This window comes from Theropithecus gelada, chromosome 19 (assembly GCF_003255815.1).
Source record: "Theropithecus gelada isolate Dixy chromosome 19, Tgel_1.0, whole genome shotgun sequence".
Classification (NCBI taxonomy): Eukaryota; Metazoa; Chordata; class Mammalia; order Primates; family Cercopithecidae; genus Theropithecus; species Theropithecus gelada.
The window spans coordinates 35,378,037-35,393,966 of NC_037687.1; the positions used below are offsets into that span (position 1 = coordinate 35,378,037).

The 15,930-nt window shown below is 54.7% G+C and overlaps 1 protein-coding gene across 3 annotated transcripts; it reads right to left on the reverse strand.

The window, feature by feature from the left end:
- Positions 1 to 996: 996 nt before the first annotated feature.
- MZF1 (myeloid zinc finger 1) lies at positions 997 to 12,643 on the reverse strand. 3 transcript variants are annotated; one of them, XM_025367061.1, is made up of 7 exons: positions 11,331 to 12,643; positions 10,825 to 10,994; positions 9,252 to 9,687; positions 8,624 to 8,807; positions 7,795 to 7,865; positions 7,578 to 7,698; positions 1,001 to 2,582 (listed from the first exon to the last, which is right to left on the reverse strand). In XM_025367061.1, the coding sequence occupies exons 2-7, from the start codon at positions 10,905 to 10,907 to the stop codon at positions 1,150 to 1,152; spliced, it is 2,328 nt and encodes a 775-aa protein (XP_025222846.1). In that variant the 5' UTR covers positions 10,908 to 10,994; positions 11,331 to 12,643; the 3' UTR covers positions 1,001 to 1,149. The 3 variants fall into 3 exon arrangements, with proteins under 3 accessions (XP_025222847.1, XP_025222846.1, XP_025222849.1); XM_025367062.1 differs by lacking the exon at positions 10,825 to 10,994 and having other exon boundaries at positions 997 to 2,582; XM_025367064.1 differs by lacking the exon at positions 10,825 to 10,994 and having other exon boundaries at positions 1,001 to 2,338.
- Between the last annotated feature and the right edge of the window lie 3,287 nt (positions 12,644 to 15,930).

The following is a 15,930-nucleotide window of genomic DNA, read 5'->3' on the forward strand; positions in this document are numbered from 1 at the left end:
CAGTGTCAAGGGAAAATCCTATGGGATGTCATTGCCAGACAAGGGCTGGGCTCCAGATCTGCCCACCTAGGCATCACTGTGCAGGGCAGAGACTACAAACACCCCTCTTCACCTGCAGCTGTGTTAGGGGCAGGCCGGAACAGGGGTTGGAAAGGGAGAAAAGACTAGGGCAGCAGCATCTCTTCCCCCTGGCAACAGCAGGTCCTTCCAGGAGCAACAGTTTTTACATACCTCCCAGAACCAGGCTCACTGGGCCCCTTGGAGACACCCACACCAGTGCCCCCTCCTCAGGAGTCTCCTAGGCCTTTGGGGCACCCTCCTGAGAACAGAGACCTCCAGACCAGCTGAGCAGTACCCCCTCAGGCCCACAGGGCTTTCCTGCCAGCTAAGAGACCCCAGGACCGGCTCAGCAGTGCCCCCTTCTCAGGGGACTGAGTTTCAGCTCCATGGGAAACTCACTGGAGCTTGTAAGTTGCAATGCTTCCCTTTGTTCCTCTAGGCCTAAGGGTCTAGCTGCTTCCTGCAGGAACTTTCCCATTTCTAAGCTAGATTGACTTAACCATCTCAGTCCCCCATTAGTCACCTAACACCTAGTTAGCTGTGCTCTGTCTCTTGACCCTGATTGATCAGGCATGGCACCATGCTACACACATATGGACTCGTGGTAGATGCTCACAGAGAACATTTCTTCCTCTCTGGGTTTGGGAAACCGAGGTCCATTGCCCAGGGAGAGCTGAGGCTGGACTGCCCAGGGCAGTTCTGCCCCACCTGCTGCTGGTCCATTCCCTCAGTGTAAACCGGAAGCTTGGTATAGCGGCGGTCCCACACGCGGTACACGGTAGGTCATGCTAGGAGCCACCTCTGTCAGGGTGAAGAGGGGTGTTGTGGAGGGGAACTCGCACAGGAACCATGTGGTTGCAGAGGGAGCACACCAGCCCAGCACTGTGGGGGTTGGAGGGTGAGGAGTGAAGGACGCACAGGTGGGGAGGCACTGAGTGGGTGGAGACCCAGTTTCCACGTACTGTTTATTGGACACCTACAGTGGCCAAGCCCTGGGCGGACCTGCTTATACTTATGTAATCGCCAGCCTCACAACAACCAGGTGAGGTAGGTGTTCTGACCAGGGCTGAGACTGCGTCCCGACTGGAACTACTCGGCGCTGTGGATGCGCTGGTGCTGAATGAGCTTGGTGCTCTGGTGGAAGCGGCGGCCACAGTCCTGGCAGGCGAAGGGCTTCTCTCGTCGGTGGGTGCGCAGATGCTGCGTGAGTGTGGGCCGCTGGCGGAAGGCCTTGCCACACTCAGGGCATGCATAGGGCCGTTCGCCCGTGTGGATGCGCCGGTGTTGGGTGAGGTTGGCGTGCTGCCGAAAGCTCTGGCCGCACTCGGGGCAGGCGAAGGGCCGTTCGCCCGTGTGGATGCGCTGGTGCTCTGTGAGCCGCGAGACCTGCGTGAAGCCCAGGCCGCACTCGCCGCAGTGGTAGGGCTTCTCGCCCGTGTGTGTCCTCTGATGACGCGTGAGCTTGAGGCGCTGGCTGAAGCGCTGGCCACACTCGGGGCAGGCAAAGGGTTTCTCGCCTGTGTGTACGCGGAGGTGCTGCGTGAGCGTGGGCCGCTGGCGGAAGGCCTTGCCACACTCGGCACAGGCGAAGGGTCGCTCCCCGGTGTGGATGCGCCTGTGCTGCGTGAGGTTGGAGCGCTGCCGGAAGCTCTGGCCGCACTCGGCACAGGCGAACGGCCGCTCGCCACTGTGCACGCGCCGGTGCTGCAGCAGCACTGAGCGGCGGCCGAAGCGCTCGCCGCACTCGACGCAGCCGAAGGACTTATCGCCCGTGTGTACTGCCTGGTGCTCCAGTAGCACGGAGCGCCGCGGGAAGCTCTCGCGGCACTCGCTGCACGGAAAGGGGCCGGGAGGCTCGGGCGCACCAGGAGGGGCCGAGGGCGTAGCGCCAGGGCCCGGAGGATCGCCGTGGATCCGCTGGTGCTGCAGCAAGTTGGAGCGCTGCCGGAAGCTCTGGCCGCACTCAGCGCAACGGAAAGGCTGTTCGCCCGTGTGCACTCTCCGATGCTCTTCCAGGCGCGCGCTGCGCACGAACCCCTGGCCACAGTCGCCGCACACGAACGGCCGCTCCTCGGTGTGCGTAAGCTGGTGGCGCAGCAGGTGCGAGCTGCGGCTGAAGCTGCGGCCGCACTCGCTGCACACGAATGGTCGCTCACCCGTGTGGATCTTCTGGTGCCTCAGCAGGTTGCTGCGTTGGCTGAACACCTTACCACACACGTCGCAACGGCCGCCCCTAACCACCCCACCCCCAGTGCTGGGGCGGCCCCGGCTGCGGCCCCTGGGGGAGCGCCAGCGGGTGGTGACCAGGGCAGGGCCCACACCGCGGCAGGGATCCTCCTCCGTGGGGTCCTGCTCACTCCTCAGATCGCTGGGGAGCACAAGCGCATGCGCAAAGCCACCTTCGCGGGAGGGTGATTGGATCTGGCCCGAAAGGCCAGCCATACCGAGGTCCCAGGGGACGTGGAGGTGAGGGCTTACACTACCTGGACCTGCAGAGCCGCTGTTCAGCTGCAGCGCAAACCCTGTGTGCACAAGGGGACCATTCATTCATGACAAAATGCCCACCGTGCCCGGACCCACGTCAGCCCTGGGGACACAGTGTGAACTACAGGGACCTGAAACTGACCAATGAGGCAGACGGAGGTGACAAAGGCAGGGGTAGGGATTCCAGCTGTACAGCCTTCCCTGATGAGGTGATAATGAGACAGAACCCAGTGCAAGGAGGAAGACTGGGCTTTGTGAAAAAGCTTTCCAGGTCTGATTTAAGTTGGAAAAAATCATTTTTGGAAGGGCTGTAGGGCAAGCGTGGGGGCACTGTCTAGGTGGAAAATGATGGTCTCTGCAAATGCAGGGAAGTGAGTGGGTCTCGAAGGCTGGAGGTAGAGCCAACAACAGTAAGAGGGTGCGGGCTCCTGGATGGTGGTCTAGGGTTTGGATGTGCCTTGCTTGTGATGTCTGTGGGGGCATCTGAGGAACACAGATTTCGTGCAGGCTGTGGGGAAACCTGAGCAAGGGCTCTGGGGCATACACATGGCACACAGAACCCAGGGCCTGCTAGTGATCAACACAGGGGTGGGTGTCTACAGAGGAGAGAAGTCGGTCCCAGCCACACTGTGAGCACTCTAGCGTCTGACGCTGGGAGAAGGACGAGGTATCAGCAACTGCAACTGATAATCAGGGCCTGGAGAGGGTGGAAAACCTGGAGGAGGTTAAATTAAGAAGACTGAGAGAGCAGTGAGGGCTTTTAGTGGGTGAGAGAAAATCTATAAGCTGCCAAAGAAAAGTCAGATAATTAGAATACATCAAAGGAAATCAGCAAAAACCACATCAGAGTCAAAAGACAAATGGCTAAAAAATAAAAAAAATTAAATTAAAAAAAGGGCAAATGGCAAACTAATAAACTCTCCACAGGCAAAGGGCTAACTAACCTCCTGAGTAAACAGCTACAATAAATCAATAAGGAAGATCAATAACCTCATAGACACACGGGCAAAGGATGTGAACAAGACAGGAAATGTAAGTAATGCTTATATCCCATAAAATATACTCCATCTCCTCCTAGTAAGAAAAATGCACCCTAGGGCTGAAATCATCTGCCATTTCCACACCCTGACTGCAGGGACCCAAGTGTTCCTATGTATTGCTGGTGAGCATAAATGGGAAGACAGTGTGGCAAAATCCATCAAAACAGCAAATATCCCACAGTTTGATCAAGTAATTCCATTTTTAGGTACTTCTTCAACAGTTGTGCTCCTCCTTGTACTAAAGATTACAGGTGTGAGTCACCGCACCCAGCCCATGTATGTTTTATAGAAGAGGAATGGGGCTGGGCGCGGTGGCTTACGCCTGTAATCCTAGCACTTTGGGAGGCGGAGGCGGGCGGATCACGAGGTCAGGAGATGGAGACCATCCTGGCTGACACGTGAAATCCCGTCTCTACTAAAAATACAAAAAATTAGCTGGGCCTGGTGGCTGGCGCCTGTAGTCCCAGCTACTCAGGAGGCTGAGGCGGGAGAATGGCGTGAACCCGGGAGGCGGAGCTTGCAGTGGGCCGAGATGGCGCCACTGCACTCCAGCCTGGGCGACAGAGGGAGACTCAAAAAAAAAAAAAAAAAAAAAAAGGAATGGGCCAGGCGCAGTGGCTCACACCTGTGATCCCAGCACTTTGGGAGGCCAAGGTGGGTGGATCGCCTGAGGTCGGGAGTTCGAGACCAGCCTGACCAAGATGGAGAAACCCCGTCTCTATTGAAAAAAATACAAAATTAGCCAGGTGTGGTGGTGCATGACTGTAATCCCAGCTACTTGGGAGGCTAAGGCAGGAGAATTGCTTGAACTGGGAGGCAGAGGTTGCAGTGAGCCGAGATTGTGCCATTGCACTCCAGCCTGGGCAGCAAGAGCGAAACTCCATCTTAAAGAAAAGGAATGGGCCGGCCGCGGTGGCTCACGCCTGTAATCCTAGCACTTTGGGAGGCCGAGGCGGGCAGATCACAAGGTCAGGAGATCGAGACCACGGTGAAACCCCGTCTCTACTAAAAATACAAAAAAAAATTAGCCGGGCGCGGTGGCGGGCGCCTGTAGTCCCAGCTACTCAGGAGGCTGAGGCAGGAGAATGGCGTGAACCCGGGAGGCGGAGCTTGCAGTGAGCCGAGATCGCGCCACTGCATTCCAGCCTGGGTGACAGAGCAAGACTCCGTCTCAAAAAAAAAAAATAAAAATAAAAATAAAAATAAAAATAAAAAAAAGGAATGAATCTGTGTCTGTAAATGTCTTTGCTTCTGTATGTACAGAATCTTTTCAGAAAGACACATAAGAAACAAGCAATGTTGGCTGCTGGAGAGTAGGACTGTGTGGCACAGGCAAGGAAGGGGCATTCCACTGTATACTGTCTTGTGCCTTTTGAAATCCTAACATATGAATGTATTAGCTATTCAGAATGTTCTGAAGAAGACATAAAAAAGACCTCTCTGAGCCAGGTGTGGTGGCTTAAACCTGTAATCGCAGCTACTTGGAAAGCTGAAGCAGGAGGATCACTTGAGCTCAGGAGTTTGAGAACAGCCTGGGCAAAATAGCAAAACCCCGTCTCTTTAAATAAAGCAAGACTCCATTTCATAAATAAATAGATAAACCTCTCTTACTGCAAAGAAAAGGCACAGTTTTATTCCCAAGATTCCTTTTCTTTTTTTGAGACTGGGTCTCACCCCCATTGCCCAGACTGGTGTGCAGTGGCATGATCTCAGTTCACTGCAGCCTTGACTTCCCTGGCTTGGGTGATTCTTCCACCTCAGCCTCCCAAGTAGCTGGGGCTACAGGTACGCGCCACCATGCCAAGCTAGTTTTTTGTATTATTTTTTAGTAGAGATGGGGTTTTGCCATGTTGCCCAGGATGGTCTTGAACTCTTGGACTCAAAAAATCCACCTGCCTCGGCCTCCCAAAGTGCTTGGAGTACAGGCATGAGAGACTGCACCTGGCTAAGAAGATTCTACAAACTCAGGAGTTGGAGGCACCTGGTACCTCTGGCCATGTAGGTGAATGGGCAGGGCACCAGCCAGGCTGGAGAGGCTGTTTCAGAAGCAGATGCTGGGCAGGGCTGCTGCTGTGGGCTCTGTCCGCACAGAATTCTGAGCCAACAGTATGTACTGCCATGATTGACTTCTGGATTTCTTCTCCCATCCTGGCAGAAGGCTATGTTAAGGGTGAGAAACCATACTGAGAAAGTCAGGGTTGTTAGGTAAACAGTCCCATTGGACGCTGAGATGTCAATCTCTCTCCCAAGGATGCTGACAGGAGGCTGAAGGTACCTTCCTGTAGGATTCAGACAATGGAATGAAACATGCTTACAGTGGAGAGTGCCCCCAAACTGGCCTAGCCACATTGCCCTATGGATCTGTTTGCAGTATGCACTCATACTCAAGCTGTTTGCTCACATTCCCTAAGAAAAGGGTCTCCTTGGGGAGTGGGGTTCCCCCATGTCCCTTCCAGCCAGTAATCCCCACATCTACCTGCTCAGAGCTGTCAGCCAGATTTGTGGTGCCCCTCTCTTGCATATAAGCCAACAACTAGGAAAGAATAGAGACCACACTATTTTTTTAAAAAGTTACTGCTGTTCTCAGAGAAATAAGGATAGACATTACAAGTGAAAGAACAGGAGGCAGCTAAAAAGATGAACATTCAGAGAATGAAAACACTCTTGGAAATGAAAGATATGCTAGAAGAGGCCAGATGAAGTAGCTTATGCCTGTAATCCCAGCACTCTGGGAGGCTGAGGTGAGACAATCACTTGAGGCCAGGAATTTAAGACCAGCCCTGGAAACATAGTGAGAACCTGTTTCTACCAAAAAATAAAAAAATTAAAAATGAGGCAAGTACAGTGACACATGCCTGCAGTCCCAGCTACTTGGGAGGCTGAGGCAAGAGGATCACTTGAACCCAGGAGTTCCAGGTTACAGTGAGTTATGATGGCACCACTGTGCTCTAGTCTGTGTGAAAGAGTAGACCCTAAAAAAAAAAAAAAAAAGCTACCAGAAATGAAAATGTTAAGAAGGTCTGAAAGATACAAGTGAGGAAATTTCCTGGGAAATAGAGTAGGAAGACGAAGGAATGGAAAATTGGAGTGAAAAGAACATAAAAGGATTAATCCTAGAGGCCAACAGCCAAGTAACAGGCATCTGAGAAACAGGGAACAGAGCAATAGAATGGAAGGAAATAAACATTTCAAGGCAGTTTCTCAGAACTGAGAGATGTGAATTTCAAACTGAAAAGGCTCACCAACAATAGTAATCAAAAAGGTTTGTGACTATTAATAAAAAGAATTCTTCCAGCCAAACTTCAATCTAATGTTGAGGGTTAGACGATGTGTTTCAGATATGGGACATCTCAGAATTTTATCTCCCACACCAGAACACCCAGAAAGCTGCACCAAAACAAAGGTGTGAACTAAGAAAGAGGAGACCCTGGGTCTCAGGAACAGGAAGGAACAGAACAGAAGATAGGATGTGGGGGAACCTGGATGATGCCAGACAAAGGTGGTGGCTAAGAGGTAGATGGCAGGGGGCCTCTGGCCTGTAATGCCCGCATGACTGGGCAGGATTCCTATCCTGTGTCAAGGTCCCTCCTGCCCACCTGCTCTGTCTACTAACCTGCTGTCCTTGTCAGGTCCCAACCCTACCTGTCCTGATGCCTGATCAGCAGGATGCAAGCCCAGGAGGCCATCCAAGATACCAGGACTGGGAGAGAATATGGGTACGGGGAATACAGGCCCTACTTGCAAAAGATTTTACTGGGGTGGGGAGTTTCTAGAAAGTAGAGGGACTGTGGGATCAGTGGTAGTGGTGGGTGGCTTTTTTTGAGGACAGAAGATGCTAGAGGAGGTTGAACCTTACATGGGATGATCTAGGGAACGGGGAAACTTGGAGATACTGGAGTGAGAGGGCTGCCTGCATAGGGCGAGGAGTGGGGTCAGCAGAGATCGTGCTGTCCATGCAGAGGGCCTAGTCCCACCACACCCCATCTCACTTACCTGGGGAGAAGATGTCCCCAGCTTCCTCATGCCACAGGGCCCTGGGGTGCTCCCTCCATGGGGGACCCTCAGGCCCAGTGTTACTGTGGGGAAAGTCCTGGTCCAGCACTGTCCCACATCCCTGAAATCACAGTGGTCACTGCTCATCTGTGCCTGGCTGGGCTCAGGGAGCAACCCCCAGGGAAAGGAGGAGAACGTGGACCTGGGCAGGACTTACCTGGGCCTCCTCAGGCAGGAGGGTGGGTACAGACTCCTGGGTGGCAGCTAGAGGCCCAGACTCCAGGAAATCTAGAGAGGAAAACTGAGATCAGGCAGCCTGAGCGAGTTTCCACCCCACTGCCCTTCTTAGTGGTGTGCCAGGTGCTGGGATGCAGAGAGGTGGGATTCCTGGTTGTGGGCTTGGGTTGGGGAGGGCAGTGCAGGGTAGCTGAGGGCCCAGCTTAGGGGCTGGGTGAAGCAGAGTACCCTGGAAGGCCAGGGGTTGAGCTGCAGTGGGATGAGATGGGCTTAGGTCTGTGCCCCTGTAGCCTTACGTGAACCATGCGGCAAGATGGTCAGCGGGGATCAGAGGTATTGTACAGGGGTCCACACAGGAATGGCAAGGTGTGAGCAGCTAGTTCAGGTGCCCTGCCTGGGAGGTGAAAGGGGTCATACCCCTAACACTACGAGGTCATCCCTCAGCAGCTCCTAATTATACCAAGGCCTGCTGTCTGTTCCCCAGTGAAAAGCAGATATTGCCTAATGGATCTCCTTGGGGACTGAATACCACATGCCATCAGTGCTGGGAAACCCCAACAGCCTGCTCCATGCCAGGGGGTTCATGGGTACAGGGCTGTGGCAGTCAGGCTTGGTTTGTGAGGGGTAGTGACAGTGCTGGCTGCAGTGGAGGGGAGACATTACTGGGTGGAATGTGGAGGCTACTGGCACATGGAAACCATTCCATTTATGACAAACCTGGCCCAGTGGACTTCAGACTGACTGCTCAGGCCAGGCTCCCTGGCCCACCCAACCTGACCTTAGGTGCTGCCCACACTGCATGCTCTCACCTGAGTCCTCTGTAACCTCTGGTTCCTCTTTCACCTGCAGGCCCAGTGGTGCTTCCTGCATAGTCCTAGGAGGTGTCTTGGGCACAGGCTCTGGAGTTGGAGGCTCAGTTTGAGGTAGGGGCTGGAAACTGGAGGGCTCCATCTTCTCTGATAGGACCTCCTGGCCCTGCACCTGGACTGTGACCTGGGGAGATGCCCCCACCATCAGAGGTCCTACCAGAGAGTAAGGCTGGCCACAAATCTCACTGTAGGATCCCAGGGGCCCGCCTTGTAAATAACCTACTGACTAGGTCCTCCAAGGACCCACCTCCCCTAGTCCCTGAGCAAAGAACGAAGGGACCACCTGCAGTCCCTCCCCTGCTGTGACACCCAGAGCCTTGCAGTACCTTCCCCATATCCCCCTAGCCTGCAGCTCCTATGTCCATGTGACTGCAGGTGATGCAGGAATGGGCTGCAGAGTCTGGCCCTGGAATCCCTTTGCCCTGGGCAGCCTTGCACAGGGTCTCTGTTGCAGGTGGCCACTTCTGTACCACAAGGGAGAATGTGTGTCTGGCAAAGCATGGTGCTACCCAGGGTGAGGCAGAGCTGGATGATGCTTCAGTCCTGAACCCCATTCATGGTCACTCACCCATCTCCGGGGTTCGCCCGGCTCCCGGCGCAGCCCATCTACTAGGGCAGCAGCCTCCTCAGGGCTGCCTGGCCGCTGCCCCTGCATACGGGCCTGGATCTCAGGGGGCAGCGCGCCCAGGAACTGCTCCAGCACCAACAGCTCCAGCATTTGCTCCTTGGAGCGTACCTCTGGACGCAGCCACTGGCGACACAGCTCTCGGAGCTGGGCCAGGGCCTCTTGGGGCCCTGTGGCCTCCTCATAGCGGAAGCACCGGAAACGCAGGCGTGCAGCTTCAGGGCCTGGGTCCCATAGGGCAGCCTCACCCTCCTCCTCAGAGTCCTCTAGCTTCACCATGACAGGCCTCTCCTCTTCTGGGGGTGCTCGGTCTGGGGAGCCCAGCACCACAGGCCTCATAGAGGGTACCAGGTCAGGTATCTGAGGCCAGTGTCTGCCCCTGGTGAAGAAATAGGATGAGGCTGTTGCAACAGGAGTAGACAGTGAATGCTTCACTACCTAGTCTATCCTGTACTGTTTGATCCTCAGACCTACCCCATGTGGAAGACAGATGAGGAAAGAAGCAAAGAAAGGCCATTCACACCCCACAGACTTACGCAGCTGGAAGCCCTCCCTTAGCCACCTGTATCCCTGGTCTTCTCTCCACTTGGGCCTGTGCAAAGTCTCTGATAGTCTCCGTGCTCCAAACACAGGCTTTTTTCTTTTTTTTTCCTTTGTGACAGGGTGTCACTCTGTCGCCCAGGCTGAAGTGCTGTGGTGAGATCATGCGTCACTGCAGCCTTGACCTCCCAGGCTCCAGAGATCATCCCACCTCAGCCTCCCAAGTAGCTGAGACAACAGGTGTGTGCCACGACATCCGGCTAATTTCTTAATTTTTCTGTAGGGATGGGATCTTACTATGTTGGCCAGGCTGTTCTTGAACTCCTGGGCTGAAGCAGATGATCCTCTTGCCCTGACCTCCCAAAGTGCTGGGCCTTACAGGTGTGTTCCACCATGCTGGCCCACAGGCTGTTTTTTAGGTCTAGAAGACACTTCTCTCCCCTGCATCCTTCCCTTCTACATGTGCAACCTCATTCCTGCGCTGCAGCTCTCTCTTTTACCAGGTGGATGGCATCTATACACCTACAGCCTGGGCATCAGCATCACTGATGGCATCTCCCCCCACCCAACAGCAGCCCTCACTTCACCTTCTACTCGCTCATTTACTTAGATTTTGCTCCTCACTTGGGCCTCACCATCATTCCCCTCCCAGCCTGGAAGCCTCGCTCCACCTAATCCTTCATGTCAACCTGTGCAGTCACCTGTATGGCTCAGCCCCAAGGCAGCACCCTCTCTCCCTACTCAGTCTCATCTTCTGAGCCCAACATCACACTACACAATGCCCCATCTCAGCTTCATGATTTAGGTGGGGTTGGAAGAGGATGGGGGAGCTTCGCAAGGGGTGGGGGTGGGGGTCGGCAAAGGCTCCAAGACCGCTGGAATAGGAGCCTCCAAGGAAGTCCCGAGATTCTGATTCCGCCCATCTTCAGGTCACTGCCTTTGAGAACTTGTTTCCGCATCTGCAAGTGGGGCTGACCTCCCTCCTCGCGCTGTTCCTTCTGCAGCTGCGGCTTTGTGAAGGAATCTGCGTTTATGAAGGGGATGGCGCCGCAGAATCATCCCTCCGTGGGTGGCATTGATTTCGAGGGTCGCCTGATCCTGGGGGCCAAGCCTCCACTCTTCAAGGTGCCAAGTCAACCTGAAACCCTGGGAGAAACTTGGGTCATAGCCAAGATGGTAGGTCCCTACGGAGGGGTCCGAAATACACTTCCCAGAAGTCCAGGCGGCAACTTCCGCTCCAGCGTGCCAAGGTAGGTCGTGAAGACGCCTAGGCAGCCGGGGGCGGGGCTCCCAAAGCCTGTCGTCGTGGCAACCAGTAGTGATTGACAAGCCTCTCGCTCTAGCACTGGGCGCTCCCGTAAGGAGTGCCCGGATTCCTTCCCTGCGCTCCCGGTCTCGCTGGGCAGCCGGAATCCCTGAGTCTGCAGCCACCACCCCGGTCCCCACCCTACCCCTCCCGGTTAAGAGGACCCCCGCCCTCACCTCGGCGCTCAGCGAGCCGCTCCGCGCTCCTGAGCACGCGCAGTCTTCGACTTCCCCACCCGCTGGACTACGTCTCCCAGGATGCTCCGCGCACCAGCTCGAGCGCCTCCTTGCCCTTCCCCTACCCTCGCCTCGGTTTCTACACCCTCTCCTCCCGTCCCCTAGCGGTGGTCGCAATCATCAGGTCACGCTCCTGGCCGCTTCTTCCCATGCTCCCCGCCTCGAATCCGTGCGTCGACATGCGCAAGCCTCTCGGGGAAAACAGACTGCAGTACCGCCTTCCAGATCGCGCATGCCCCCCACCACATTTTCCGCAATTCTCTACGGGCCTTCCTGAGATTAGCAGGGTCCTGCACCAATCACGGCCGTCATTGGAACGCCGTTGGCGCCCCACCGCGTCTCCATGGCAACTCCCTGCAGGAAGGGGCCTCTGCTACTTCCTAGGCCGCAAAATGGAGAAAGGCTTGGCCCGATGCTTTCCGGGAGATGTAGTCGGCAGGGTCCTTCGTGTGCACGTGCGTGCGCGGCGCGATTACGTTCCTCCGTGATCATGGGCGAGGGGCGGGCCCTGAACGTCTCCATGGTAACCTGGGGACCCGACCCGACATCGCCTGGGCAAGCCGGAGACGTGGCGGGCGTTGGAAATGCAATGGGACATGTGGGATGAGGAGGTGGGGAGGGGTACTGGGTCAGAGAGATGCCGATCGATAGAAACAGCGAGGAAAGACAGAGACAGAGAGACCAGAGACTCAAGGGCAAGGAGAGACGAAGGACAGGCGGGAGGAAGAGAGACAGAGACAGACCCACAGACTGGGAGGGCCGGAGACTCGACGCGAGGAGAGACAGTGAAAATAAGTGAACAAACATAGAAACACGGGTCCAAGTTATAAGAGGGCTGAGTGGATCAGAGGGTTAGGACCGGGCAAACTGGTGTCAGAACAGTTAGCAAGAGAGAGGCAGATCAGAAAGGGATGCAGATGAAAGACACACAAAGAAACGCAGAATGGGTTCACAGAGACAAGAAATGCAGATATCCAGACTCACGAGGCAGACAAGAAGGGAGAGGGACAGAGACAAGAAGGGAGAAAAGGGATAGATATTAGAGATACAGGAAGATGGACTGACAATTTTCAAAGACCTAGAGAAAGATGACAGCACCAAGAGAGGGAGAATCAGAAGTAGAACTGTTAGGAAAACTTAGGAGTCCAGATGCTGTCCAGTTAGATGCTACCTTGTAAAGGCTGATAGATTGCAAATGCTTTCTGCCCATTGTATCGCTTTGTAGCCCACTAAGCAGTTTTGTATCCGACTTCGTGCTTTTATTTCTTTTTTTTTGTTTTGTTTTTTGACGGAGCCTCGCTGTCGCCAGATCTCGGCTTACTGCAACTCCACCTCCCGGGGTCAAGTGATTCTCCTGCCTCAGCCTTCCGAGTATCTGGGACTACGGGCGCGCACCACTACACCCAGCTAATTTTTGTATTTTTAGTAGAGACGGGATGGCATCATGTTGGCCACGATGGTCTCGATCTCTTGACCTCGTAATCCGCCCGTCTCGGCCTCCCAAAGTGCTGGGATTACAGGAGTGAGCCACCGCGCCCCACCGACTTTCTTTTTTTTTTTTTTTTTTTTGGCAGTCTCACTCTGTCGCCCAGGCTGGAGTGCAGTGGTGCAGTCTCGGCTCACTGCAACCTCCCTCTCCCAGGTTCAAGCGATTCTCCTGCCTCAGCCTCCCGAGTAGCTGGGACTACAGGCTGCTCCATCACACCCGGCTGATTTTTGTACTTTTAGTAGAGATGGGGTTTTACCATGTTGGCCAGACTGGTCTAGAACTCCAGACCTCGGGCGATCCGCCTGCCTCGGCCTCCCAAATTGCTGGAATTACAGGTGTGAGCCACCGCGGCCGGCCAGTGTTCATTCTTTCTTTCCTATCTTCCTAGAATCATCTTGCTGGTTCCCTCAGTACGATAAATAAATCTTTGACACATGCTCACTGAGAGTCATGTTTTTAACCGTTTTGAAATTATGTTTGGCAGTCTGAAGGGAACCTGTTCTCCGGGCTAGGGGACAAACAGGGAAAAAGAAAATAGTGACACATACCCAGGAAAGGGAGGAAGGGAGGGTGATGTAAGACAAAGACATTAGGCGGCGAGAAAGTCAGCCTTTGGTGCGAAACAGTTTCTGGCGCCCCTGCCTGGACTCTGTACGGTGCAGCCTCGTTGCCAAACTACGTTTTCCGGCAGGCCCCGGGGCGCCGGGCGCCGAGCGGAGAGCATCGCAAGGGGCGGGCCTGACGCAGCCTCCTCGGTGCCCGGCCGTCGCCAGGCAACCTTCCCCCCTCGCGGCCGAGACTGAGCCTGGGCTCGGCCTCCTCCGGGAAACTGCGCTGAACTGCGCTGTGAGGCGGGGCGATGGAGAAGGGCCGAAGCCCCTCAGGCCCAGCTAAAGCAGACGGCTCGCACTGCGACCCGAAGGTGAGGGTGATCGGCCGCGCTGGGGCCCGGCTTCCGGGGCAGGAGTTGCGGCCCTTCCGCTTGGTTCGGTCCGGGAACTGGGATATGAGGCCACTGCGTGCACAGCTGGCACGCACCCGAGTGGGTCAGTGGGAGCCATCGTTGGCCCCGCGGTTGTCTGGGAAATGTAGACCCGGTAGGCGGGACGGTACCCGCCTCAGGCCATACTGCGCAGGTGCTGATCTGAGTCTGGGTCCCTCCTGGGTCGAGGAGTTCTTTGACCCAGATCTTCGTGGAGGCGTGTTCGCCCGGCCCTAAGGTCCCTTGCGGGCCTCCTCGGCCTTACAGCGCTTGTCCGCTGTTCGTACCCCTTCCCTCCTCTGTTTTGGAAATGTAGTCTTGAGGGAGGAGCTTGGTCATCCACCCAGACTTCGTGAGGCCCCCGAGCTTGGGGCTGCCTGTTGAGAGTGGGAGGGAGAGAGTGAGTGAATGTGTGGGTGAATTAATTTACAATTATGGGAGAGCAGGCAAAGGTATGAATGTGGGAGAGAGAAGGATGGGCCCAAGAGTGGTTCAGATTTCGGTGCTTTCCCCAGGCTTGACCCTTCCCCAGTCCACCCGCCTTTCCCTGTCTCCCTACCTGAAGGCCCTGTGGGCTGTGCCTCCTTGTTTCAAGGCAGGTGCGTGGTCCATGGAGGTACTCATCATAGGTGTAGTCACTCCACAAACAGAACGGTCAGGCCGCATTTGTTCATGTCTTTTTTTTTTTTCTTCCTTCCTTCTTTCCTTCCTTCCTTCCCTCCCTCCCTCCCTCCTTTCCTTCCTTTCTTCTCTCTCTTTTTTTTTTTTTTTTTGAGACGGAGTCTTGCTCTGTCGCCCAGGCTGGAGTGCAGTGGCGCGATCTCGGCTCACTGCAACGTCCGCCTCCCGGATTCAACCAGTTCTCCCGTGTCAGCCCCCCAAGTAGCTGGGATTACAGGCACACGCCACTATGCCGGGCTAACTTTTTTTTTTTTTTTTTTTTTTGAGACTGAGTCTTGCTCTTGTCACCCAGGCTGGAGTGCAATGGCAGGATCTTGGCTCACTGCAACCTCTGCCTCGCCTCCCTGGTTCAAGCTATTCTCCTGCCTCAGTCTCCCGAGTAGCTGGGATTACAGGCACCCACAACCACGCCCGGCTAATTTTTGTATTTTTAGTAGAGACATGGTTTCGCCATGTTGGCCAGGCTGGTCTCGAACTTCCGACCTCGTGATCTGCCCGCCTCAGCCTCCCAAGTGCTGGGATTACAGGCATGAGCCACCGTGCCTGGCCTGTTTCTGTTTTTCACACGCACGATTAAAAAAAAAAATCTGTTTTGACCAGGTATTACATTCACATGGTTCAAAATGTAAAAGAGATAAGGTGAGACAGACACACAATAAATAAATAAATATGGCGGGGGATGGCCCTCTCTCATAAGGTTGTGTTTGAAAAGAACTGCAGAAGGTGAGGGGAAAAGCCATGCAGATAACAGGGAAGAGCACCTGCTTTGGGCCAAAGGAACCACAGGAACAAAAGCCCCTTTGTAGCTGGCACAGTGGCTCACGCCTGTAATCCCAAACTTTGGGAGGCCGAGGCGGGTGGATCACTTGAGGTCAGGAGTTTGAGACCAGCCTGGCCAACATGGTGAAACCCTGTCTCTACTGAAAATACAAAAATCAGCTGGGCATGGTGGCACACACCAGTAGTCCCACCTACTTGGGAAGCTGAGGCAGGAGAATTGCTTGAACCTGGGAGGCAGAAGTTGCAGTGAGCCAAGACTGCGCCATTGCATTCCAGCCTAGGGGGCAGAACGAGATTCTATCTCAGCAAACAATCAAAACAAAAAAAGCCCCTTTGCTCTGTCTGGAGAATGTGGTCAGGAGTGAGCAGAGTAGAGGAGGAGGCTTTGAGTCTTACAAGGGAACCAGTGAGGACTGTGGCTTTTACTTGAAGGCCTGGGAGGGCTGCAGCAGAGGTCAGGATCTGACTTAGGTTCACTGAATCATGCTTGATCTGGTATGGAGAACCATCATCCCCTTCTATCCTTGGGTACTCCACAGTGGTGGTACCAACTAGGGAAGCTCTCTTCTGTGTTAGTTTCTTTTTTTTTTTTTTTTTTTTTTTTTTTT